Source organism: Arctopsyche grandis, chromosome 11 (genome assembly GCF_051622035.1).
Source record: "Arctopsyche grandis isolate Sample6627 chromosome 11, ASM5162203v2, whole genome shotgun sequence".
NCBI classification, from domain to species: domain Eukaryota; kingdom Metazoa; phylum Arthropoda; class Insecta; order Trichoptera; family Hydropsychidae; genus Arctopsyche; species Arctopsyche grandis.
Genome location: NC_135365.1, coordinates 28,302,025 through 28,327,149, shown reverse-complemented (window position 1 = coordinate 28,327,149; position 25,125 = coordinate 28,302,025). Strand labels below are relative to the sequence as shown.

At 34.5% G+C, this 25,125-nt stretch overlaps 2 protein-coding genes and 1 long non-coding RNA gene across 3 annotated transcripts; 1 reads left to right on the top strand and 2 right to left on the bottom strand.

Annotated features, from left to right (window-relative positions):
• Positions 1-1,699: 1,699 nt before the first annotated feature.
• Positions 1,700-4,253, top strand: LOC143918816 (uncharacterized). Its single transcript, XR_013261157.1, has 2 exons — positions 1,700-1,860; positions 4,088-4,253. It is a non-coding gene; the product is annotated as an uncharacterized LOC143918816 (long non-coding RNA).
• Positions 4,254-4,269: 16 nt separating this feature from the next.
• LOC143918815 (uncharacterized) lies at positions 4,270-16,386 on the bottom strand. The gene is made up of 5 exons (XM_077440885.1): positions 15,768-16,386; positions 12,827-12,944; positions 7,029-7,225; positions 6,295-6,940; positions 4,270-5,542 (listed from the first exon to the last, which is right to left on the bottom strand). The coding sequence occupies exons 1-5, from the start codon at positions 15,920-15,922 to the stop codon at positions 4,574-4,576; spliced, it is 2,085 nt and encodes a 694-aa protein (XP_077297011.1). The 5' UTR covers positions 15,923-16,386; the 3' UTR covers positions 4,270-4,573.
• Positions 16,387-21,909: 5,523 nt separating this feature from the next.
• LOC143918637 (E3 SUMO-protein ligase ZBED1-like) lies at positions 21,910-24,885 on the bottom strand. The gene is made up of 3 exons (XM_077440579.1): positions 23,676-24,885; positions 23,093-23,621; positions 21,910-22,006 (listed from the first exon to the last, which is right to left on the bottom strand). The coding sequence occupies exons 1-3, from the start codon at positions 24,883-24,885 to the stop codon at positions 21,910-21,912; spliced, it is 1,836 nt and encodes a 611-aa protein (XP_077296705.1).
• Positions 24,886-25,125: the final 240 nt, after the last annotated feature.

Sequence of the window (25,125 nt, the reverse complement as noted above, 5' to 3'; positions counted from 1 at the left end):
ACCCGGCCTAATCCGATCGCAATTACTCGGCGGCTCTTTTTAGTATACGTAACAGTACTATTCATTATTTCTTCTTCCATTTTATTTCAATTTTTTCCTGAATGAATATTTGTGTGTATATAAAAAAACAATCGCATGTAACGTTTGGCAAAAAGTAATCAATGACTGGTACGCGGAAAGGCCAAAAATGATAATCGCATTGTTTTTCTGCAATTATTAATATATTTTCCGATTAGGAGTCACTGTTCAAATTGAATTTATTCAGTCAATTGTATAATTTTAATCAAAATAGCCAATGACTGTACACCCATATAGTACATATAATAGCAATATATTATTTTGGTGCAAGCTCATTTCGTTAAATCGATTGGCCAATGTATGTAACCAGTAGCGTGGTCTAGTGGTGAATGTTGAATTATTTCGTACTTGATGTTACGAGTTCGATTCCCGCTAAGTCTCGCTGTTGGCCAGACCTTGGTTTGTCGAGGTCGATCGTTCCTTATCAGAATTTGCCAATTTTTCTGATTTTCATTGAAACGATTCCTGTAAAATTGGCGTTTCCTTCCCAATTTTATGTTGCGAACCTTTAGTTATTGTTATATCTTAGGTTTCGCCATATTGCTCACCATAGATGTCTCTGTGGTTGTTTATCGAATATAAAATTCGTATTGTTACATGAAAGTTATTCATCGTTATTTATCGTATTAATACGATGCTTGTAATATCTGACCATAGATGTCAGATATTGTTTAGATTTACATGTATCTACATATGTAATAATTATGTGGCACAGGAAGGCGCATTTGGGGTTTACCTGTTAAGCCTTCCTGGCATATTTGTATATATGTATGTAAAATAAAAATAAATAAATAAATGTATCCTGGGGATCAGTAATTATTCCGCACACTTCACTAAAAGATGATTGTCCTGATCTTTCAGTATTTTTAGGGCTAGGGTGAAGAAACTAATCTGTGGTTGATTTGCTTCTTCACCTTCATTGTTATTCATTGTTTTTTTTTCAATTTTGATATGTTTTTATAATTTTTCTTTTTTGTTTTCTTATATTACCATGTGGTGCTCACTGTATGTACATGGAATCATTGATGTATAATACACTAGATGGGCTCAGACGTGTTATTTTGGTCGGAGATCTTGTCTTCACTAACTGAGGGGCTTTAACTACCGGGGAAGTTGGGTTTTTTTTCCTACGACGCAGCGGTACCTACCTAACTACTAAGAGGAACTGTGCATACGCCATGTATTTTGCATGCGCCAAAAGGGAGGCAAGTATAACACGTGAGGGCGGATCTAGTATATTCTAGATCTATGCATGGAATATTATATTTTTATTTGTATTTATTATTTTTTTTGTCTCACTATACTGCTTTCTTGTTTATATATTATTCTGTATGTGTGCCAATTTAAATAAAATAAGTAAAATCTCGATGATGGAAGATATGGCACCTGAAAATTCCATGAATCGAAAGGAACCCACGCGAAATATTGTACTAACGAGAACTCGAGCGCCAGATATTCCATATACGCGTTTTTCATGGCAATAATTGTTGTATGTGCGATCTTAATGTGCGAAATAGTCCGTTTTATATATCCTGGTCAACAACCATAATTCCCCCTATTTATTCCAATTGATATACATATGTGTGATACGAGCAGTTGGTATGACTATACCGTTTGACAGCTAAACATAGTCATACCAACTACAAATAACGATCGTTTAAATCTCGCGTTTTGACGTCTGGATCGCAAGTAAATCCTGAGATGAGCTCACTAGCCAGCGCTTCAGTGACGGCTCACGAACATGATGATAAGACCTCTCATCTATACACGGAAGTCATCGAGGTTTATAGCTTCGTGTTATCTAGATTCTAGAACTACTGTCTATCTCTAGTATGACTAGAACACATTTTCACTAAAATTAACCCATAATGATAAATCCTACACATATTTTTCAGTAATAACCTTTCATCTCGTACATCCAACAATGGAGCAGTCATCTTTGGTCACGCTTCCATATCTTCTTTATATAATATATAAGGTGACCATTCGTACTGATTTTACCAGGACAGTACTGGTTTTTTGGGTATCTGTACTGCTATAAGTCGTGAGATAAAATCAGTACACTTCTTTGTGTAATAGAATTTTTTATCTAATACATTGATAAATATACAAAGAAGTCTCTTACTAAAATATTGGCAAATTAGTCAAATGTCAAATGTTAATTAAACAAATGCACCAGCCCAAGGATTTTTTACTTTGATGAACAATATATAATATATTCCAGTGATAAAACGAAAAAGAATGTTGAAAACTTTAAACGTTGTGTAAAATTTTATAAGAGCATTCAAGAGAATGAATTCATTTTTTCATAGATATGCGTCCATGATGCTTTAATCTTTTTTTATTTCTTCATATACATATATTTACAGTATATAATGTTTATTTCAAAGTTGGACATGTATTCCTTATCAGATAAGAGTAGCTCTTGTGCCTGATAAGGGAGCTACGATTCTATTATAAATTCTTAAAATCTATTATAATATTTTTTATATAAAAATTACATTAAAATTTTTCAGTGCAAGTTTTTTTTGAAGAAGTGTTTAATTTTTTTTACTTGTTCTGTTTGGTTAACAATACAGCGCAATTCAGAAGGGAGATTATTATAGTTATTTATGGCTTGGAAAATATAATGGTTTTGCATTTGTGTTGTTTTAAAATTTGGTGTGATAAATTGGTTTCCATATCTCATTAGTTTATAAAATTCTTGATATTCTTTGTTATTTTTTTCTTTACACATTTTTATAATGGAAGCTTGCTTAAATATGTCATCGATATTTGGTGCTGGAAATAGTTTAAGAAGCGATTTTGTCGAGAAAGTAGAGTTTTTTTTAAGTATTACTTTTATAATAATTTTTTGCGAAACTTTTACTGAATTTAGATTGCTTTTGTAGGATCCTCCCCAGCCTATAATTCCATAGATAAGCAGAGAGTGGACAAGGGCATAATACACATTTTTTATTATTTTCACATTTAAAATATTTCTTAACCTAACAAATATATATATATACATTTCCTTATTCTCTTTACTAGCTCTGTAATATGGCTTTATCCATTTCATGTTTTGATCAATGATAACACCGAAATATTTAATTTCAGAAGAAGAGTTGATTACAGTACAAACAGGATCATGTAGTTTACAGTTTACATAGTCACATTTTTCATCATGGATTATAATATAAACTTTTTCTATAGGTATTTTTTGTAATGAGAATAATATATATGTTGTTTTTTTTGCATTAAGTGTGAGTAGGTTATTATCAAACCATGATTTTAAAGTATTAATATATTCATTTGCAAGTTTGTTAACTATTTCCCAAGTTTGTCCTTTTGAAATATGTTTTTGGAAAAAATGGTCATCTTAATATAATATATACATGTGTTTATTGGCCTTGATAGTCCACCGCAAGCTCTACTTTTTTCATTATTTAGGATAGTGTACTTAATTAAAACTAAATTTTATATATGTATAGCATATATGTTAATACCACAAGACTTGTGGTTAAAAACCACACTTTAAATTATTTATGATTAAACGTACAACAAAGCCACAAAGTTTTAATTTGTAAATTTAAAAGGCGTATTTGCATTTTTTTCTTACATTTTGTATGATTTATTAATCGTTTTTTTTATTTTAATGAATTCTGATTCGGTTATTTAATTTCACTGTCTAAGGGCGAAAACACACTAGAGTGTTATGGGACGTCAGGTCTTTGAAACCGAATTCGGGTGTAGTTGCACGTGCAGAATGCATATGTTTGGGAGTTAGCATGTGTAAATATGAGATTCACCGCTGTTGATCACTGTCAAGCAAGGATTAAATATCACTGAAAACACTCCAGGGGGTGATTTTTGGGACTGTGTATATTTTATGCTAGGGGTGTTTTCGTTTTATTTTTGTATCTTTAAAAAAAACACGTACCACTCAGTGTGTTTTCGCCCTAAGTTAGCACAATTCAAGCAGATTATATGTACAATAGTAGGTTGAATTTAATTGAAATTTGCATTTTAGAGGATGAAGATCATCAATGATAAAGTGCACACATTGGAAGAAAATCTTCAACAGTTGTCTTCAAAATCTGCTCACTTGGACGACATGTTGTCTCCGATTGTGGTCGCCTTGAAGAGTAAATACGGAGCAATCGAAACTAATTAATATATATATATATTTATAAAAAAAAAAACAAACATAAGGACGTTTGAAAATAAATAATACAAACAAAAATAGGCTTTTCTTTTTATTATCAGAAAATATTGGCAGTAAACGTATTATAACAGTCAGTTTATCATGAAATCTTGCTTAAAATAACTTAAAAATATATGTACACGATTGAAAGTGTTACTATTAACATTATATGCAACCTTTGTGCATATTAAACCGAACGCAGAATACAAAAAATTCGAATTTTTACTTAAAAATTAGTAAATAGGAGACTAGTATTAAATTTAAACAAATAAATAACTGGATTTTATAGCTAATGATATTCATTGCATGTTTTTACGGAGGAGATCTGTGATTTGAATTGCTAAACGGACCACTTAAGGGTACGAACGACTTGTTCGGATTGGGTTTCGCAAACGCCGACCCGTAATTGCTATCGAAAGGCACGCTCGGTATAAATATTGACTCGTTGCGTTTCATGCTCGGATATACGGGAGATTTGTGCGGCATGAAGCTGTAGTAGGAAGCTGTGGACTTGGGACTGTGATAGGAGCTGGTGTTGAAGCTCTCGTTTCTCTTATCGCACTCGCTGGAGACGGATTCTTCCCTCGACGGCGGGAAGGAGTTGACATTTCTACGGTACATGCTCGACGTAAGTGATTCGAAGCCGGAGCTCTGACTGGACGAGCTCCTGGTTTCGTGCATGTTATTAAGCAGCTGGGAGCTGTCGGCACCCCAGTAGCCTCCGGCGACCCAAGACTGCTGTGTGCCGTGAGTGAGCCTGCTCGGCGATAGGATCGGTTTGGGAAATTGAGTGGGAGAAAGCATGAATATGTTCGGACTGGTGCAATTGTATTGCCGAGTCATGAAAAACGGATCGTTGTTGCCGTTTTTGTTCTGCCGTCCGATGCTCAAACTGCCTATGCTCTTATCCAATTCGAATTCGTTTCGGTTGCTCATTTCCGAAAAGTTGTACGATTTGTTCAAAAAGTCTTTGGTCATGTTGAATTGGCAATTTTTCGAAAATGGACTCCGAGTGTTCTCCTTGCCGTTGTCGAAAGAGAACAGCGAACTGGGGGACGACTTGAAGTTGGTTTGGCTGAAGTAGTTCTGCTCCCGTGCAGAGCCGATGCTCGAGCACGAGTCAGAGTCAGAGTCGTCCTCGAAAATGTCATCGTCGCTGCTGCCGTTTGATATTCTATTGTTGGATAAGTGTTTCAATTTATTCTTAGAGTTTTTTGGACTCTTGTTTTTCTTTCCTTTGCCGAAATCACAATTTAAAAACAAGACAACCGCAAGCAACATCTGCAATAAAAAAATATTCATAATTACAAATACAATCGCTTATTATTAACCCTTTAGATGCCAATTCAGTCAATGATTCCATAAACTTGGTAATTATTTTTAAATATAAAAAAATAACCATTTGGAAATATACAGTCCGTTGACGTCTACATATATTTATGAATATTGTAACATGAGAGTATCCACTGTTTAAGTGCATTCGTGGGTGAACAATAGAGACCCTGGATTAGGCTAACGTGACTCAGAAAGTACCCGAATAAAGGATACGCTGGAGTTCTCAAACCCTGGCGAGTGCATGCCACTCACTACGGTAGAACTTTACATGCTTAGACATAAATGGATCGGGGAAGCTATGGTGTGCAACTTTTCCTTTATAAGGAGGTACACACGGTAGATTAATTCACGAACGGTGCACTTTGTACATGTGCTTTTATTTACATACCTTACGAAATTAGAAGCGTTATACATACCAGTCAGCAGAATGGCTCGGTGGTTGCGTTTATGTTTAGCACCGAGAGGTTAATTCGTAAAAAAGGTGCCGCGTACAGGCCTTGTTCGCTATATTTATTGCCGCGGGCAAATGGTTAAAAATTATGGTAGGGCTTATTTTCGTTGTAGGTCGCATTTTCAGGAAAAGGTAGTATGTATGTACGTGTATCATTAATTTTAAAAAAGTCTTGGCATCGAGAAGGGTTAATGTTATTATCTCAATGGTTACGGTTATAGCAACATTGTTTCAAAGCAGAACATACCTGTAGAGCGTATAAGTATGCGATGCCACTTTTCGAAATGTAAATAGCGAATCCCCAGAGTGCATCGTTGACGATGTGCTGCAGGCTCAAGTTCATGTCGAAGATGTGCGTCAACACTTGCAGAACGAATCCCGTCATCGTGATGGCGTTCATGACGCTGAAGACGTCTATGTCCACGTCGTATTTCAACTCCAACTTTGAGCTATAGTTGCTGTACGATTCGAAGGTCGTACAGAGGAAAGAATACTGCGGTATGGACGTCGGATTGAAGCCGTAGCCTTCCGTCAGGTGCGAAATAACGCCGACCGCCTTGTTGATGTGCGGCGAAGAAACGTTTTTGATTTGAACGTACAAGTCTTTGAAATACTTTTTCGTGACATACATCACCCGCTTCGACAAGAAGAGATCTAAATTAATCACTATATTATAAACGACGAAAACTAGAAACGTAACTATGACTATTTTCAGAGTGTTCTTCAACGAGTCTTTTATAAAATTTATCACTTGCGTCTTCTTTGCAACCTCCACTTTACCCCTAGAGTCTAACAACTTGGTTCCGAGGAGTAGACCTTTCTCAGATGACAACTTTTGTTTAACGTGTCTTTTACACGTAGCGCATAGTGAATATATTTTCTCCAAATGTGATCTGAAAACATAAATTGCATGCATGTCGTTTTTTTTTTTTTAATACTATGTAATTTGTATGGAATTAATTTTTTTAAATTAAATCTTACTTGAAAGTGTCGACTTCAGCATTGAAGTTCTTCTCGTTCATCGGAATGAAACCAGACAGTTGTCTTATTTTGAGTTGTTGATTTATATTACACTTTCGGCATAAGCCATTATTGGCCGACGGTAAATTTTTGATGTTTTTATTGTAATTTTTTGAATTAGCAGTCCGAGTGTCCAAAACTACATTGTAATTACCGTCCTGAAAATTAGATCACAATTTAATTTTTGTCATACAAAAGGTGAAAATAATTAATCAACGGCATTATTTAAGTCGAACGGTCAGAATTTATATCAATTTTGGTCAGTATAAATAAACTTGTAGATCTTCGATCAATGCGTTTCGCCAGTGATGACGTATGGACGTGAAACTTGCGACATTGAACGCCAAATTGCTACACAAAGTCCAATGCACTCAAAGAAGGATGGAACGCTGTATGCTCGGCACAACGAGGAAAGGCAGGAAGCGGAACAATTGGGTGAGAAGTATGACAAGAGTAGTGGACATAGTGGATAGAGTAGATATTGAAATGGCAATGGGCGGCCATGTGGTTAGAAGAATGGACAAAAGAAGTGCTAGAATGGTACCCGAGAGAATGCAAAAGGGTAAAAGGAAGACTGCAAAGAAGATGGGTAGATAAACTTAGGAAAATGAGTGGGGTGAGATGGATGAGAGTTGCGCAAAACAGAGGGAGTGGAAGTGGAGTTGGAGAGGCCTTCATCCAGCAGTGGATGGTGAGCGGCTGTATATAACGATCAATATACTGATAATTCTGAGCAACAAAAAACCACGATTTTTAGTTAACGGAGCGGAGATTACATAACCATTACAAAGTTTGTCCCAATGAATTCGAATAGGACTGATTTTTGTTGATTTCTCCTCGTTTATGAGATATAAGCGATTAAAAAAAGCGCAATTTTTACATATTTCTGGCTTTTGCAGTCGTTAAATCAAAATCTAGTATTACTGTGCCAAACGTGAGGGTTGGAATCAATAGTCGGATGTTTTTTCTATTGATTGTAACTACTCACTTTTGGCATAGCAATACTAGATTTTGAATTAAAGCCTAAAATCTGTAAGAATTGTGTATTTTTTTAAACAATTATATCTCATAAAAGAGAGGAAACCAACAAAAATCATTGTCATATTCGAATTTATTGAGTTTAATTTAGTACAGATTGAATAGTCTTTGCTATGTTAATGTTTTTGTTGCTCAGTGCAATTGTACTATCCTTATTTATCACGATAAATAATTAGTAAAAACACTAGCCGTCGAAAAATATATTAAAAAAACCATATAATTGGTTAAAAATAGACTCGAAAGATTTTATTTCAAATTAATTCTCACTCGTCTCTCGACGCTCCGTGAGAACGGACGTGCCGAAGACGTACTCTCTGTGCGAGCGCTCATAATACAGCGATACGCCATACCGTCAAAAAACCCACACCTTTTAACATACACCACAAACACCCCCCACAAAACGAACACCAAACGAACACATGTTGGCACCATGCGAGGATCCAACCTGAAAAAGCGAATTAAGAAGACACTGATAACTACAACCGAAGCTCCTCAACCAGGCTGCTCTCAGACCGCTCAGATGGAGACCGAGTGGCAGTTTCCAAAACATACGGCAAAGAACGTGAAAGATGTTGCTCCTGAATTTAAAATTCAGGAGAAAAACAAATTTGAAGGGCTCTTGGAAGTTTCCGATGTCCCCAGAAGCGGTGGAAGAATCCCGCCCATCATCATGACAGCTACTGGCACTCACGGCAGCATGATCGAGTCGATCAAGAAGTTTATAAAAGACTTCACAATGACTTACATTGGTCAAAATAATGTCAAGATACAATGTAAAAGTCTTGAAGACTTTAAAAAACTTCGGGATGGATTGACACCAGACCGACAATTCCATACCTTTTCCAGGAAGGAGGAAAAGGAAATAAAAAGTGTCGTACGTGGCTTGCCGAAATTGCCGGAAGCTGATATTAAAGATGACATCATCAGACAGGGATTCCCTGTAACCAAAGTCATACAGATGAAGACGAAGGAGCCTAGGAGCAACGCCACCGAGCTATACTTGGTGTTCTTCGAGCCATCGGTATCGGCAAAGAAGATTAAAGAAATCCGGTACATCTGTTACACAAAGGTCAGTGTCGTTAAATATACTAGTAAATCACAAAATATTACTCAATGTTTCAGATGCCAAGAATATGGACACGCTGCGAAAAACTGCAATCGGCAGGCCAAGTGCGTCAAATGTGCCGGCACTCACCTCACCGCACAATGCAATCAAGGAATAGTTACCCCTGCTGTCTGCTCAGGCTGTTCAGGATCTCACCCCGCTAACTTCAAAGACTGTCCAAAAAGACAGAGCTATCTGAAAATGCTGGAATCGAGGAAGAATCGAGCATCAATTGTCAAAGCCAACCCTTGGAAACTCCCAGTGGTGCAGCCACAAAATATCCCGGTCGTTAACGATCATAACTTCCCAAAGCTACCGACCATTAAAACTCCGTCACCAAATATCCCAAATATCCCTAAAAAACCCCACCAACCAACCAATCCCAACATTCAACCAACAACAGACCTAACTTCCATGGCGTCTATGACGAAGATGTTGAAGATCCTCCAGGAGATTCGTGCCAAGGCCAGTGGTTGCACCGACAAACTAGAGCTGGCACTCATGCTTGTCGAATATCTCGATGTCTTTGATTAACGGGAGGCGACTGAACATTCTAGCTTGGAATGCTCGTGGACTTAAGAATAAGATTGACGAACTAGAGTCGGCGATCGGTGAGTACTGTGTTGACATAGTTTTAATCTCCGAGACCTTCTTAAAACCTCATATCCGTATTAACCTACCTAACTTTAACTGCTATCGCGAAGACCGAGAACAGCATGGAGGGGGAGTTGCCATTTTTATAAAATCGTCAATTAAACATTGTCGCGTAATAACCCCGCCACTAAAAAATTTAGAACTAACCGCCATCGAACTAACAATTAACAACACCCTTCACATAGTAGCATCCGCTTACAATCCTCCCCAAAAACGATTATTGGCATCCGATCTTAACAAAATATTTAACATTGGTAGTTCGGTAGTGGTAGCTGGTGACTTTAATGCCAAACATCCGTTATGGAGTTGCGTAAACACTGACCAACAAGGCACAACTCTTTTTAAATACATTCAATTAACAGATACAATCTTACTTCATCCGGATACATACACACACTATCCCACAAATAACTCACAACCATCCACACTAGATCTTGTCCTCGTCAAGAACTGCCCAAAAATATCGACACCAAATGCCCTTCAAACCCTGTCGTCTGATCATCTCCCGATAATCTTCTCAATCGACGGGAAACCCGAGGAAATCATCAAGCATAGTTGGGATTACGGGAGAGCTAACTGGCGAGAGTTCAAGTCGTACATAAATGACCAAACCATTCTAACTTCTACCACACTCACAAACAAAACCGAAATCGACAGCTCCATAATACACCTAACGGAATCAATAACTCGATCCAAACACCTTCACATACCTAAGACACAATACATTGAACACAAATTAGAGATAACTGACTTTGTTGCAAATCTAATTAAAAGTAAAAATAAACTCCGTAAAATTTGGCAAACATCAAAAAATCCAGCATTGAAAACATTAATTAATAAGCTCACATATCAAATTAAAATTAGAATCAAAGAAATCAAAAATGAAGCTTGGTCTAAAAAATTAGAAAAATTGAGCTCAGTTGATGGCTCTCTATGGAAATTAGCTAAAGCGATTCGCAGGACAAAAAACTCGATTCCTCCATTAGATGATGCAGGAATCTCAGTGACGCGTGATTGCGACAAAGCAGAACTATTATCAAAATCCTTCCAAAAACATCACACACTCACACAACATTACAATCACATACCAACGCATAATAAAGTCAACCGGTCCATTAAAATCATCACAAAAACTCCCACTAACAGTACTAAAAATATAAAATTGGTGCATCCGTGTGAAATCCAAAATATAATACGTAATTTAAAAAATAAAAAGGCACCTGGGCGAGATTCAATAGATAACATCACAATCAAACAACTTCCATTTAAAGCTTTAGTCTCACTATCTAAAATATTCAACGCATGTTTACTCACCGGGTATTTCCCAGAATACTGGAAAACAGCCAACGTAATTCCCATACTTAAGCCCGATAAAAGCTCAAAAAACCCGGCCAATTATCGACCCATTAGCTTACTTTGCACGCTTTCAAAAATTCTGGAAAAAATAATCTACACACGTTTACTTAAAGTCGTAAATAAGAAATTAATAAATGAACAATTTGGATTTCGCACTGGACATTCCACGACCCAACAACTAACAAGACTAACTGAACACGTGACGAAGAACTTTAATATGAAGAGAAGTACCGGAATGGTATGTCTCGACATAGAAAAGGCCTTCGACACGGTTTGGCACGATGGACTCATTCATAAGCTCCTTATTAACAAAATACCAAACTACCTAATTCTCATCATCAAATCGTACTTAACTCGTAGAAAGCTAGTGGTTAGCGTAAATAATGAATTATCGTCTCCAAAAATAATCGCAGCTGGCGTTCCGCAGGGGAGCTTGCTTGGCCCACTCTTGTTCTCCATATATATAAATGACATACCTATTCCAAAAAACTGTCACATAGCCCTATATGCAGATGATACAGCTTGCTTCACAAGTAGCAAAAAACCAGACACTATTCTTAAAAATCTTGAATTTGCAATTAAAACAATGACTGAACACTTCACTAAGTGGAAAATTCAAATTAATCAAACCAAAACAGACGCCATATTCTTTAGTGTTAGAAAACATAAGCCAAGTTCAGATCTGAAAATCCCCTCTGGAGAAAGTCTGAAATGGCAGTCAGTAATAAAATATTTAGGAGTAACGTTTGATAAAAGAATGAGATGGGCACCTCACATTGAGGCAGCGAAATGCAAGGCGATGCGGGGTATATCCTCAATATATCCAATATTTAATCGCCATAGTTCTTTATCAACGCTAAATAAAATAAAATTATATCGCGCGCTCATATTACCATTATTAACCTATGCTTCACCTGTATGGAATAACGCCTCGAATACTAACCTTTCCAAGCTCCAAGTAATACAAAATAAATCCCTTAAAATAATTTATAATACACCCATATATACTAACCTGAAAAAACTGCATGCTATATATAATATTCCGTTTGTTACAGACATTACTAACAAACTAACCAGTAGATTCTATGAAAGAATCACTAATAACCATACTAACACACTTGTGAAGAGTCTCGGTGATTACAACAAAATGTCTATACCCTTCAGGTATAAACACAGATTACCTAAACACAATCTGCTTTAGGTCATCGACTTTAGATAGTCTTTAATTAATATTATGTATTAGATGTATTATGAACATTTATAAGGATTGTAAATAGGTTTTTGAGCTCTTTTTCCTATTATGCTTTAGATTAACATTAGAATAATATAATACTGTGATTACTAACCAAATTAAATTAAAATTGTAAAATAGAAAATGATCAGTAGATCAGTAGCTATTAAAATAGATATAAGATTTATTGTGAAAAAAAAAAAAAAAAAAAAAAAAAAAAAAAAAAAAAAAGACTCGAAAGATTATTTGATTATGCATATGTAAGATTGAGCACAAAACAAATGTCCAATTCATGTAAATAAAGTTACTTTGGTATTGAATTTATGTTACAGGCCTAACATTTTCATATCGTCATACAAAATAAAATATACAAACCGCCGAGAATCCGTTGTATTGGTCGCATTTCTTGCAATTCCAACAATTTTTTAGATGGTACGGCATCCATGAATTGGTGTTGCAAAACCAACAGTTCACCCTCACCGGGAATCTTTTTCTGGAAGTCAATAATTGAAAAATTAGAAATACAATCTTGAAACGAGGCCGGGATTGAAAGACCGTCTCACACTTGAGTAAACGGAATCGGTCAATAGCGGTACTAATCGAACGTGTATGCATATTTCAACATTATATCAGTAGATATACATATGTGTAATTATTACTAACATCTGTGCCCAAATTTTTGGTAATAAATGGTAAATATGTAGCAAGCGGCTACAAAGCTTATGGAGAAATGAAATTGTTTGTTGATTTATATTAAAGTAATTTAGAGAAAGGATCAGATGATACATTCCATTCTCATATATATTTAACATAATTTCTTCGTTTCCAATATTATAATACATCACTACTTTACCTGTTGATGTTCATCAAAATGATATATTTTATTTTACATAGACATATACCGGGACGGCTCAACAGGTAAACTCAATGCGCCTTTCTAGACAATTAATTACAGCATTTTTTATTACATAAATCGCTGTATTTCAAGAGGCTGAAGAACACAAATTACATAAATCAAATTTATATATTTGCCAGTTTGATGGAGGAACCGTTTCAACAATGAAATCAGATAAATCGGCTCTAACTCTCATAGGAAACCATCGACTTGGAGTCACAAATATCCAAATCTGACCAGCAGTATTAAAGATTAGCATGGGATCGAAGCCGGTAACTTCTCGGTGGTAAACATAAACGCTACCACCGAGCCATACTGCTGGCTAATACAATTACAAAGAAAAATTGAGACAAGGTGGGAACTTGAGTCACAAATAACAAGCCAGTTGATGACCAACTCTCATTTAAATAACGAGGAATGACTGTTGATCGAATGCTACATAAAAAATGAGCATGAGTGTTTTTAATATGTTAATTGTTGACGGCATTGTGGGGATCTGGAATCACAAATGTCCAAGTATATTAAAGATTAGCACAGGATCGAAGCCGGTGACCTCTCGGTGGTAAACATAAACGCTACCACCGAGCCATTATAATTACAAAGAAAAATTGAGACGAGGTGGGAACTAATGGGTTTCAACCTAAGTCACAAATGACAAGTCAGTTGATGACCAACTCTCATTTAAATAACGAGGAATGACTGTGGATCGAATGCTACATAAAAAATGAGCATGAGTGTTTTTAATTATATTATATATAAACCCTTATTATTTATATTATATATAAACGATATTGTTAAGGTAATTAAGATGTGTAAAATACATTTGTTTGCAGATGATACATTGATATATATAATTGGAAAGAATGTTGATGTAATGTCTGAGATTTTAAATATAGAATTAAATTATGTGAATGACTGGTTGTGTGAAAATAAATTAAAGTTGAATGTGAATAAAACAAAAATGATGTGGTTGAATGGTAAAAATAAAAATATATTGAATGAAATTAGAATTGATGATAAGTTAATTGAAAAAGTTGAAAATATAAAATACTTAGGTGTATACATAGATTCAGGACTAAATTTTAAAATGCACGCTGACTATATAATAAAAAAAATGGCTAGAAAAGTTGGTGTATTATGTAGATTAAGAAATATTTTAAGTAAAAAAAGTAAAATTTTAGTGTTTAATTCAATTGTCTTGCCACATGTGGTTTATTGTGCCACTGTGCTTAATTTGTTTAGTGGCCAAGATTTAGAAAAAATGCAAAAAATACAGAATAAAGCTATGAGAGCTATTTTGAATGTGAGTAGATTTAAGAGTATTGGAAGTATGTTAGATGAATTAGGATGGATGAGTATTAGAATTAGTCTAAATATTAGTACATTGTCTTTTGTTTATAAGTTAGATCATAAGTTATTACCTAAGTATTTTGATGATTATATAATAAGGAATAGAGATAAACATAGTTTTTATACTAGAAATAAGGACAAACTAGTTGTAAGTAGAGTAAGAAAGAATAAGACGGCTGGGGGTGTTTTTCACAGGGGTGTGCTCATGTATAATGCCCTCCCTGAGTGCGTCAGGTCTGCTAAAAACATGGATGCATTCCTGCGAGGTGCGAAGAGACACCTCTGTGAGGGACAGTACATATAAGTTAATTATAAATTTTAGAGTTAAGTATAATAATTAAGATGTATTTTTTTTTTAAATTAGCTTGATAGCTAAAATATATATATAAATAAAATAAAATTAATATGTTAATTGTTGACGGCATTGTGGGGATCTGGAATCACAAATGTCCAAGTATATTAAAGATTAGCACAGGATCGAAGCCGGTGACCTCTCGGTGGTAAACATAAACGCTACCACCGAGCCATTATAATTACAAAGAAAAATTGAGACGAGGTGGGAACTAATGGGTTTCAACCTAAGTCACAAATGACAAGTCAGTTGATGACCAACTCTCATTTAAATAACGAGGAATGACTGTTGATCGAATGCTACATAAAAAATGAAATATCCAAGTAGTATTAAAGATTGGCACAGGATCGAAGTCGGTGACCTCTCGGTGCTGAACAAAAATGCAACCACCGAGTCATACCACTGGCTATGAATTGGAAAAGTATAATATACTTTGAGATATATTATACGTTGAATGTGTCTATAGAAAAAAAAACGTATGCAAGTTTGTTTTTTACCAAGCGTTTTCAAATGACATTTTCCTTGTAATGTGTATGTCGGCATATAAGTCACTTTGGAATATAACCTAAATATAAACCATGACAAATTATACCGGTTGAAAATGTCAGTTAATTGATTTTCGTTGTTTGACATATGCAAGTACACATATATATAGAGAGAGAGCATTAGTGTCAGTGGTGTGTGTGTGTGACCGGTGATTGAGGTTATGTGATGTGTACCTGAGGTAAGCGAAGAGCCGAAAGCACGAGACTATAATGAATGCAGCCACGCTGAAGACGATCACGACGAGCATTCCCTTCCAGTGGTGGTGTACGGATGTGTTGGTGTTGGTGTTGGTGTTGGTGTCCATGTTCACTTCCTCATCCACAGCCATTCCTTGAGGAGATCAACCGAACGGGAGCCAAAAGACAGCGATCACCACCCGCCAAGCGGCCGCCCGCCACTCGCGATTCACTCCTAACGTCGCGCTATACGGCCAGTGCCGACGAAGCTTGCACCCGTAACTGACAGCGGTAAAGGGATTACTAGTCAAATGTGAACCTGTCACAGGACAACTGGTCGCTCTAGATCGGTCACTCGTGATCATCCGTCACGCTAAAACTGGTCACACGCTGAAACTGGTCACGAGAAAACTGGTCACACCCAAAAATTTAAAATTGGTCACTCAAACAAATATATTCTCAAATACTTTTTATTTACGAAATTTTTATTATTATCGACTAGACATATGTTCGAGCCAAAGGCCCTCGTGGCCGTGGCCGTGGCCGTTGCTTGTGGTCTTCGCGAGGAGTTTGCGGGCATCTGTCAGCCCATCTGACGTTAGCATCGCTCGCATCCGAGAAGGTTCGCATGGCAATCGCTTTTGCGTTCATTTCACTTTGACAGTTCGAATGTCAAATCAAAATTTAATCTTAATTCACCGCGGTAAATGTACCGCGGGGAGGTCTACGAAAACACTGATTGTGTTAGTAAGAGGATCCTTTATTTATGTTCACTTGTTACAATAGTAATTATATGTAAAAAAGAAGGTCGTTTTGTTTTCTCAGCTTCGGAGCCAATGGGACGTTGCCGAAGAGTCATTCTGCATGTTTTGTACAAGAGCGATGATTATGCCATCGGCTTCATCTTTAATATGGACGGTATCTAAAAGTGAATTCGTCATTTTATAATGAACTTGTTACATCTCATCTACATAAATAAATCGTCGGTAATATTATTTGTTTATCTTTGTTACATTGTAAAACATTTTCTATATGTCATCTATATATTATAATATATATTCAATTGTAAATAGGTTTTTGAGCTCTTTCTCCTATTATGTTGTGCATTAACATTAGAATAATATAATACTATGATTACTAACCAAATAAAATAAAATTGTAAAATAGAAAATGATCAGTAGATCAGTAGCTATTAAAATATGTAGATATAAGATGTATTGTGAACTTAATTTCGTAATAATAAAAAGCATTTAAAAATCAAACCAAATAATATATATTCAAGAATATGTTTATGTATAATGTGTTGAAAACGGATAATCGTGGTTCTATTGTACATACATATTACTTACTTATCAATACATTGGTAATTAAATCGGTGATAGTCAGCAACTCAAAACAATATCACTTGTACTATTCCATATTTTTCACTTCTCATATTCAACAATTACTCAATTTACTCATATTCAACAATTAGCAATGTTTTATATATGTACGAAACATGAAAATATAGGTCTGGTGCGTGGATCTTATCTCAAAGCTACGAACTGAATTGCTCCCGATGAAATATAAGCGATCAGGCTCGACGGCTGCAGTTTTTGAAGGATTAGTGTATGTACATATGTGGAGGCACCGAGGAGTATCCCAATGATTCACTGAATGTTGTTGAACGGCATTTTTTTTTATATTTCATGTAATTGATGAGTATATTATTTTCGTTATGTATTAATTGTTATTTTGTTTTTTTTGGGTTATATTTTTTGACCATTGTGGCGCTTTAGGAATTCCTGTTATGCCACAATGGTCTGTTTAGAATAAAATAAATAAATATGTATTCAAGAATATGTTTATGTATAATGTGTTGAAAACATAATAAATCATTGTATTTACTGTGCATAAAAGGTTTTTTTTTTAATTTTGTCCCTGTAATTTAGATTTAGGTATATATTTTAAAATTTATTTGAAAGTACATATATCATACAATTATAATATAGTAGCCAATATTGTCGATGTTCTCACAGGTATTTTTTTTTTTTATGTATTTGAACCGCTCCATAAGATACATTTCGTGTTAAAGTTAAAGTATGATACAATAAAGTGTCCTATAAAGAACTGCAACGTGTAATCTGTAAAAAAAAATGTAAATAAAAATTCTTAAAATAATAATAAAATAAGTTTATTTATTTATTTATTTTATTCTAAACAGACCATTGTGGCATAACAGGAATTCCTAAAGCGCCACAATGGTCAAAAACATAACACAAAAAAAACAAAATAAAAATTAAACACAAATCAATACACAACGAAAATAATACACCCATCAATTATACATAAAAAAATACATTTGAACATAAACATAAATACATCCATACATAAACATAAAAAACAGCATTTAATAATAACAGATAAAGTAAAAATATCAACTAAAAAAATATATAGCATAAGGATTGCACCTACAGGCAGTTTCAATAAATATGTAAGAAACAACTACAAATACAAAACATCCCTGTAAGGCCCAAATGGAAGAGAGTTAATCAAAATTTCACTCATAAATCACAATCAATCATGAAAACAATGATGAGCGCAGACTACCAGATAAATGGGTTTAAAATCATTATTTTATATTTTTATTATAAAATATTATACACATATAAAAAACATATATATAATTTTTTATTTTTGTTTTATTGTACATTTCATCTTATGCTAATAACACTCGGCGATTTGAAGTACTTTGCATAAAATTGAAATTGTATAATTACCAAGCAAGTGGTATTGTTTTACGATCATTATGGTACTTTTAATAAATTAATTTTAATAATTATATCGGGGAAGTCCAAAGCGATATGACGACAGCTGATGGGTAAGGTCGAAACGCCCCAAACTACTTATTTATTATACATTTACTTTAAATATACGGTCATTCTATGTATTTATTTTTATGGAAGAATAATAATTTAATCGTAAATAACAAACTCTATCATAAGAATTTTCAAATTCTTCGTAAAAAAAACTGTTTTTTTTTTTACTTTTTTATTGTTAGCCTTTAGTGGGCGTGATTTTCTTTCTTTTGAGTATATAATTTCAAAAGAGACTTTGTATTATATGAAAGTATGTAAATAAATATTTAATGTTGGCTGGTAACATTGAAAACACATCGAAGTTTCTATGACGATTCGATATATGTGTTTTTTATACTTTTTTTTTCGATTCAAATAAATTTAATAAAAAAACAAATGAATATTTACTATTAGATTCGCATACATCAAAAAATTTAATCTTTAAAATAAAATACATATATGTATATGTATATATATTTGTTTTTTTATTCAATTTATTTGAATCGAAAAAAAAAATATAAAAAACATATCGAATCGTCATAGAATCTTCGATGTGTTTTCAATGTTACCAGCCAACATTAAATATTTATTTACATACTTACATACTAAAGTCTCTTTCGAAATTAAATATTAGATTTTGCAGTGTGCATGCATGCATTTTACAAGTTAGGATTACGCGTCTTATGGTCCGTACGCACCAAACCAACGACGATTTTGGGCCAACTTTTAAAACCAGTAGCGTACAAAATATCGAAATAAAAATTAAATAAAAAAATTGAAATTAAATATCAAAATTAAGCTAACGAGCGAGATTGAGCTAAAATTAGATCATCGTTGATATTTTGAATTACAACAATGTTTAGAATTACGACAAAACGCATTACAAACAGAGAAATATTATAATTACGAGCGAAAAAAACCTTGTTATTGTTTCTTATAAGTCGTCACGATACACTACTGTGTTTCCCCCTTCGGAAATATTTAACCAACGAAGATTTTGGGCCAACTTTTAAAACCAGTAGCGTACAAAATATCGAAATAAAAATGAAATAAAAAAATTGAAATTAAATATCAAAATTAAGCTAACGAGCGAGATTGAGCTAAAATTAGATCATCGTTGATGTTTTGAATTACAACAATGTTTTGAATTACGACGATATTTTTTTTTATTTTTTTATTTATTTATTTAACATATTAGCCACAGTGACATTACAGAGATCTCCAACGCGTCGCTGTGGCCGGTCATTCAGTAATAATAACATGATAACAGTAATAATAACTTATAATAATAACAATATTAACACAACATCATTAAAATCATAAAATCATAAAAAAAAGAAAAAACATAGATAAAGTAATTACAATCATTAATATTTATAATAGGCAAAATAAACCACTGGCATTCCTCAACAACCACTCAACCAGATTAGTATATTTTATATTGAAGAGGTCAATTTCACCAGAAATCCTGTTAAGCAGATATATCGCTCTAGATATAGGAGCCGTTGACAACATATTTGTGCGAGCCACAGGAGGAACAAACAAATCACGATTTCTCAAGTCCCTGAATTTACAAGGTGCATTAAACCTAAATTCCTTTAGAACCTGACGATTGTGTATTATCCCATTCAACAGCTTAAAAAAGTGTCTTCCCAGTAACATATTCCGACGAGACTCCAATGAGTTGAAACCTAACGCCCCTAATAGGAATGCACTAGGATATAGCCAAGGATAATAACCACACTGTTTCAAATAAAGATATCTGAGAAACCGTTTTTGGATTCTCTCAGTCTTCAATGAATGAGTTATATGGGTAGGATTCCATATAATAGAAGAAAATTCTAGAATACTACGTACTAAAGATTCATAAAGAATTTTAAGCACCAACGTACTCTGGAAAGGTTTGCTAACTCTTAGTAAGAATCCCAGCATTTTTGTTGCACGCAAACAAATATTGTCTATGTGTCGTTTAAATTGAAAATTATTCGAGAACAAGACCCCCAAATCACAATATTCATCTACAAACTTTAATTCAACACCACTTAGGCGATATGGATAAATCAAGCGATTTGAAGATCTTGTCACATTGAGAACACAGCATTTTTGAATGCTAAAAAATAATTTATTATCGACAGACGAACTTGACAGCGCATCTAAGTCCAATTGGAGAAGGGCTGCGTCACTATGAGACTTAACTGTCTTAAAAAGTTTAAGGTCATCGGCGAATAAAAGATAGTCTGAATACTTAATTATTTTTGAGATGTAATTAATGTAAATTAAAAAGAATCATGCACAGAGTCGTCAAGCCAGGTTTCCGTTAGTACCAGGATGTCAGCACATTGAATAGCCGAGTTAGAACCTAATTTATCCAGTTTAGATTTAAGGCCTCGTACATTTTGATAGAAAATGCTTATATTATGCATTACAACCAGAGAAATATTATAATTACGAGCGAAAAAAACCTTGTTATTGTTTCTTATAAGTCGTCACGATACACCAATGTGTTTCGCCGTCGATGAAATATTTAACAAAAAAAATGTCGGTGATTTGTCAAAGGGTTTTTTTTCTTTCGTCGAAATAAAATTAATAATCACACATTATCCGATAAATTTTACCTCTGAGATGGATTTAATTATTTGATTTATTTCGACGAGAGAAACAATTGAAGACATTATCCGATAAAATTTATCTCTGAAATGATTTAATTAATTGATTTATTTCGACGAGAGAAACAATTGAAGACAAAAAAATTTCCTTTGATAAAACCGACAACGTCTCGGGTTGAAACCATCACTCGGTCACCCATACTAACACATGATATATGCTCAGTAACGGCGCATTACGGGGAAGTAAAAATAATAATTCTTTGATTTTTTTTTCGATCTTAGTGCGTATCTACGTAAGTCAAAACATCTTCGACAAACAAAAGTCGAGGATTATCTGAATGTGATTGTTGATGATCTAATTTTAGGTCAATCTCGAAAATTTATTTAAATTGGGCATGTTCTGTTTTAACTTTCAATATTTTATTTTAATTTTAATATATTGATTATAATTTTATTTTGATATTTGAATTTAATTTTAATATAATAATAATATTTTTAATTTTGATATTTAATTTCAATTTTTAAATTTATTTTTTATTTCGATATTTTGTACGCTACTGGTTTTATCCTGATGGTTAAATCGTTGGACCAAAATCGTCGTTGGTTTGGTCCGTACGCAGCATCAGAGATATGACCAGCCCCATACACGGAACACGACTGCGGCGGAAAAAAATTAAGTGTGGCTACAGCCACGCTTCAACTGTCGACACTTTTGATGCCTTGGGGCACTTCTATTGTATAACACTTCTCTGCCACGGCCACGGCCACGAGGGCCTTTGGCTCGAACATATGTCTAGTCGATAATAATAAAAATTTCGTAAATAAAAAGTATTTGAGAATATTTTTGTTTGTGTGACCAATTTTAAATTTTTGGGTGTGACCAGTTTTCTCGTGACCAGTTTCAGCGTGTGACCAGTTTTCTCGTGACCAATTTTAGCGTGTGACCAGTTTTCTCGTGAACAGTTTTAGCGTGTGACTAGTTTTCTCGTGACCAGTTTTAGCGTGTGACTAGTTTTCTCGTGACCAGTTTTAGCGTGTGACTAGTTTTCTCGTGACCAGTTTTAGCGTGACGGATGATCACGAGTGACCGATCTAGAGCGACCAGTTGTCCTGTGACAGGTTCACATTTGACTAGTAATCACCGAACCATTTCATTATCGAATTTTTACTATATTTTTCTATTGATTATGATTTTTGATTGAAAAGCTCAGATTAAGCTCATAATTATTAACCGATAAGAATACACTGTATATTTAAAGCTTTGTATGTAATAGCTAGTAGTATTATTTGTAATGTTGTAGTTTGTGAATGAATGAATGAACGAAATGATAGTGTTTTTAATATCAAAGACGTATGGCCATGATTCTCGGTGTTATTGTCTGAACCGCCTAAACGGCAATTGTTTCAACCGTCTTCAGTAGGCTTGGGCATAGTAGTTCGCAACTGAGATCGCTCAGTTTAGTTCGCCGCTCCTAAACGAACTAGTTCGCTCTTCTAGTTCGCCAGCTCCCAGCTCGAATCAGTGAAAGGCAGATCGTTCGCTCGTTCGTTCGTTCGTTCGCGTGATCGTTCGCTCGTTCGTTCGCTCGCAGATCGTTCGCTCGTTTTGGCTCGATGAAAGAATAACACATGACGCAAAAAAGAAAACAAAAATAATCAAATTTTTTATATTTTTTTAGAAATAATCAACAATTATATAACTATTAGGTACTGGTTAGTTCTTATAAAAAATATCACTTACACTTATAAAGTTGTTACCTAACAATTAAACATAATGACTTGTTTGAGTGAGATCGTATGTATAAAAAAAAATAAAATGGAAAAAAAATATTACATATTACTGTGTAAAAATATCAATTTGGACACTTTATTCGATGACAGTAGTGTTCTACGTTCATTAAGGACTTGACCCGTCGCTGAAAAAACGCGTTCGCAGGGCACAGATGTTGCTACGACACAAAATCTTTTCAAAACATACGCGTAAACGTGAGGGTATATCAAACGACGTTCATGCCACCATTGAAGCGGATCTTCTTTACGATTTAGATACTCTTCATTTAGGTATTTATCTAATTCGCGAATGCCAGCAGCAAGCTGGTTATCTGGCCTAGTAATTTTTTGTATCTCTTGGTCGTATTCATCCCATATGCAGCTATTTTTATTACTAGGTATAGATGTTGATGCGTCGCTGGAAGTAGGAACAGCCTCTGGAGTATCCCCTTGAACTAATTGTACTTGGCCGATTTTATTTCTAAGGGCTTGTACTACCATTTCACAGGCTCTTTGATTTTTGAATCCCCTCGTCTTAAATCGAGGATCCAAAATCGTACACTCTGCGTATAACATATTCTTCTCTATATCTTTGAAACGATCTTCCATGCCTTTCTTTAGCAGAGACTGCACATCAACTATTTTTGTATTGTAAGAAACATGTCTTTGTAAAAAATTTTTTAGTAAATTACATAAAATTATTATTTTAGATAAAGTGACGTTTTTCTCGGCACTTATTTCTACGGTAATCTCGTAGAATGGACTGAGTAACGGTAAAACTTCCTCTATTACTTCCCAGTCCCCTTCATTTAAAGTTAAATCAGGGCGTAGAAGTGCAACGGTAGCAATCACTGCATCCTTTACCTGTACTATTCGCTTGAGCATGTCAAAAGTGGAATTCCAGCGGGTTTGTACATCCTGCTTGAGCTTAAGAACAGGCAAATTCATTTGCTGCTGCGTAGCAGCCAATTTATGTTTTCCTTGTGTGCTACGATTAAAAAACTCGACAATATTTTTAACTCTTCCCAAAACGTCACATATCTTTTTCGTAGCTTCTTGTACAACAAGATTTAGAGAGTGAGCGAAACATGAGATGGACCGCCAATCACCAAGTCTAACAGCAGATAAGATATTTGCTGCATTATCGCTAACAATGGCGGCAACTTTGTGTGAAATGTTCCACTCTGCCATAACAACTTTCATAAAGTCGCACAAGTTTTGACTAGTATGTCGCTCTTTATAATTGATACAACCAAGTAATACTGAGTGAAGTTTAGTCTCTTCATTTATAAAATGAGCTACAATAGCTATATAGCTGTCGTTATTTCTAGACGTCCAACCATCAGTACTAAGAGACAACGCTGGTGCTGCTTGTACCTTTATTTTTGCTTCAGCCATGACGTCATTGTGAATTCTTGACATTAAATTTTCCGATAACGTTTTTCTTGATGGTAGTTTATAGCCTGGGCATTGAGAAACTAATTCAATAAGTTTACGAAATTCTGTTTCTTCTACGATTCTTAAGGCGTGATGCCCTTTAGCTACCATCTTGACAAGTTGTTTATCAATTTGCTCAATCTTTCGAACTGGCGGTGGTCTACGAATGTATTGGGTCATCGATTGTTGGGAGTCTACTATATTTGATGATGCTGAAATTATATTCTCTGATTCACATGTGCTTTGACTTGATTGAAGTGAGTTTAAACTAGGTAATATCGGTGTTTGTCTTTCAGCAGTTAATGGGATCAAAAGGTGTTTTGTTTTCATATGTCGGGTTAAATTACCATTAGATCCGCCCGCAATACTTATTATTGTTGAACAATGGTTACATTTCGCTTTTTTATTATCAATGTCTTCTGTAAAATGAGTCCACAAGGGGCTATGTTTTCTTTTTGATGACATCGTAACAAATAGCCTATAACAAAACACATTAACCCTATACGTAAACTATTTTTAAAGTATATTAAAGAAATGAATAAATTGTTATTATACATTAGAAGCATAAGCTACCTGATAACGACAGAGTCTTATTATTTTAAAATTTGTTTAACGTTCGGTTAACGTCACTCTCGTTCATTCGGTCACAAACTAATGAAATTCTTGTGTAGTTCGCGAACGAACTGTCTTGTGTAGTTCGCGAAC